The sequence below is a fragment of the Myxocyprinus asiaticus genome, chromosome 19 (genome assembly GCF_019703515.2).
Source record: "Myxocyprinus asiaticus isolate MX2 ecotype Aquarium Trade chromosome 19, UBuf_Myxa_2, whole genome shotgun sequence".
Taxonomy (NCBI): domain Eukaryota; kingdom Metazoa; phylum Chordata; class Actinopteri; order Cypriniformes; family Catostomidae; genus Myxocyprinus; species Myxocyprinus asiaticus.
Window position 1 is genome coordinate 42,681,362 of NC_059362.1, and position 2,435 is coordinate 42,683,796.

The following is a 2,435-nucleotide window of genomic DNA, read 5'->3' on the forward strand; positions in this document are numbered from 1 at the left end:
GAGATTTGTAGGTGGATTTTAATCAGAGTGAATGTTTGAAATATGATGTAGATAAAAACATATTGTGAGACATTTGATACTGCAAGAAATAAGATTGGACAAGGAAATTCACAGTACAGTACATAGTATTCTGTAACTCCACACATGTATTTCATACTCTATACATATTCTATGCATTGGACTGTAGATATTTAAATAAGTGCATTCTTTTTTTTATAGAAATCCTTTCTTTTTGGCAGGTTTTTAGAACATCACATTTCACGTTTTGTGTGTGTGTGTGTATGTGCGTGGGTGGGTGGGTGCGTGGGTGGCTGGGTGGGTGTGAAGGCCCAGTTAAGAAAACACATCCACAATACAATAAATAATTTAAAATATGTCAAATGAAGTGATGGTGCATCCAAAACAATCATAAAAGAAGTTAATAAGAATAAATGCATTTGAATATGATTTGTTTAATTATTACAACAGTATTGTTCTTGAAGAATTCGTCTGAAATACTCCTTTGGATAAAATGACTTTGAACGCATGTCTGAACCAGCTATAAAAGAAGGCATACACTATAGGATTACAAGTGGAATTATAGTATCCAACCCAAAGAAACAAATCAAACAACAGAGGTGGTACAGAATAGCCAATGAAAGGATCAATAAGATTACAAAGAAAAAAAGGAATCCAGAAAGACAGAAACACCCCCATGATGATCGCTAAAGTCTTGGTGGCTTTTCCCTCTTTTTTTAATTGACTGTTAGTGCTCTGGATGGCCTGCACCTGTCTTTGAGCTGTATGTAATATTTTCAAGTAGACAGAGAGCATGACAAAAGTAGGAATATAAAAACAGATAAGTGAGAATACAGCAGCTCCAGATTTACTTTGAAATACCATGCAGGATCCATCACAATCAATATTCTCAAAGTAAAAATCCTCAATGCCAAGAATATTAAGCTCCAGGAATATCATGCCAAACCCCAAAGTAGTTGAAACAGTCCAGCAAATAATAATCATAACCAGAGTGGTAGTTGATGTCATTTTACTATGATATTGTAAAGGATAACATATGGCATAATATCTCTCTAAAGAAATGATACAGAGATTCAGAATTGAAGCAGTGCACAATGTCACATCCAGACTGCTGTGTATTTTACAGAATAAATCTCCCAGATACCAGCAAGTCTCAACCGAGCGCAGCATGCTGGGAGGCATCACAACTCCTCCTACAAGCAAGTCGGCCACAGCCAGAGACAGGATGAGGTAGTTGGTTGGTGTGTGCAGCTGCTTGAAATGAATAACAGTTATAATCACTAACAAGTTTCCTATAAATGTGACAATTGAAGAGACACTCAGAAGAATGTAGAGTAATATTCGAGTTTCCAAAGGATAGACAAACTTCTGACAAGAGGTGTTACTAAACTCAAAACAAAGAAAAGGCTTTTCCAAGATTCCATTTTGGCTGATGTTGATTTGGGTTTCCATTAGCAGGATTCAAATTCGTTGCTCTGGAATAAAAGGGAAAAAATAGGTTAACTGTAGACAATTACAAACAAGGTCTTGATCTATGTTATATATTCCAAATATTACAGTACTCCTACCACTGTAAAAAATAATGACAGCAAAAGTGTTTCTTTTATAGCATTCCTCCATTATTTCAACAAATAAAAAATAACATCAGTTTAGTCTGTATTCAATAAAAGATAAAACAATAACAAAAACAAAAAAACATAAGATGTATTTTAATGACATAATCAAATAATATCTTATTTATTTTAAGCTAAAAAATAACATCCAGGTTCTTACCTCTTGTTCCACAAAGTGGCAAAGTCACACTTTGGAGCAGGGAGTCCAGATTTATTGTATAGCAAACTCCCAGTAGCCTTGCACCACCCTCTTGAAGTCTTTTTACCAGTTAGTCTTTTCTCCTTCATGGACAAAAGTTTATTGGCTGTAACATCTGAGGTTGTTACCCATCCTACCAACCACCATAGGGAGCCCTCTCCCGAATACTGATCTTCACCCATTTCTTCACTGCTTATTTCCTGTTTACCACATGTATATATAGCCATGCAGTTCCATTATTCTGTGTGAAGTATTGTCAGTTTACACTGCATTACCCCATTTTTTCCCCATTGCCATTTTTTATTGATTCATGTTATGACCATTGCCTGTTTTTCTGGATTTACTGCTTTTTGGTTAACCCTTTTTTTTGTTTGCCTGGTTGGACTGTCTATTTGGTTTATTGGATTTATCTGCCTGCTTTACGACTACGTCTCTCTGCCTGCTGTTTTGGTTTGTTTGCTTGTGTCTCTTAATAAACTTCTGCACATGGATCCTAACACTGTCTCCATGGTCAGTTTGTTACATTGGCCTTGTTTTGTTTTTTTTTAGTGCTCTGCACTTTATTTCTCATAAAAACAATGAGGATCTCATTAGAGCATTAAATA

At 35.5% G+C, this 2,435-nt stretch overlaps 1 protein-coding gene across 1 annotated transcript; it reads right to left on the reverse strand.

Annotated features, from left to right (window-relative positions):
- Nucleotides 1-459: 459 nt before the first annotated feature.
- LOC127409710 (trace amine-associated receptor 1-like) lies at nt 460-1,470 on the reverse strand. The gene has a single exon (XM_051644458.1). It carries the CDS (start codon nt 1,468-1,470, stop codon nt 460-462), a length of 1,011 nt encoding a protein of 336 aa, XP_051500418.1.
- Nucleotides 1,471-2,435: the final 965 nt, after the last annotated feature.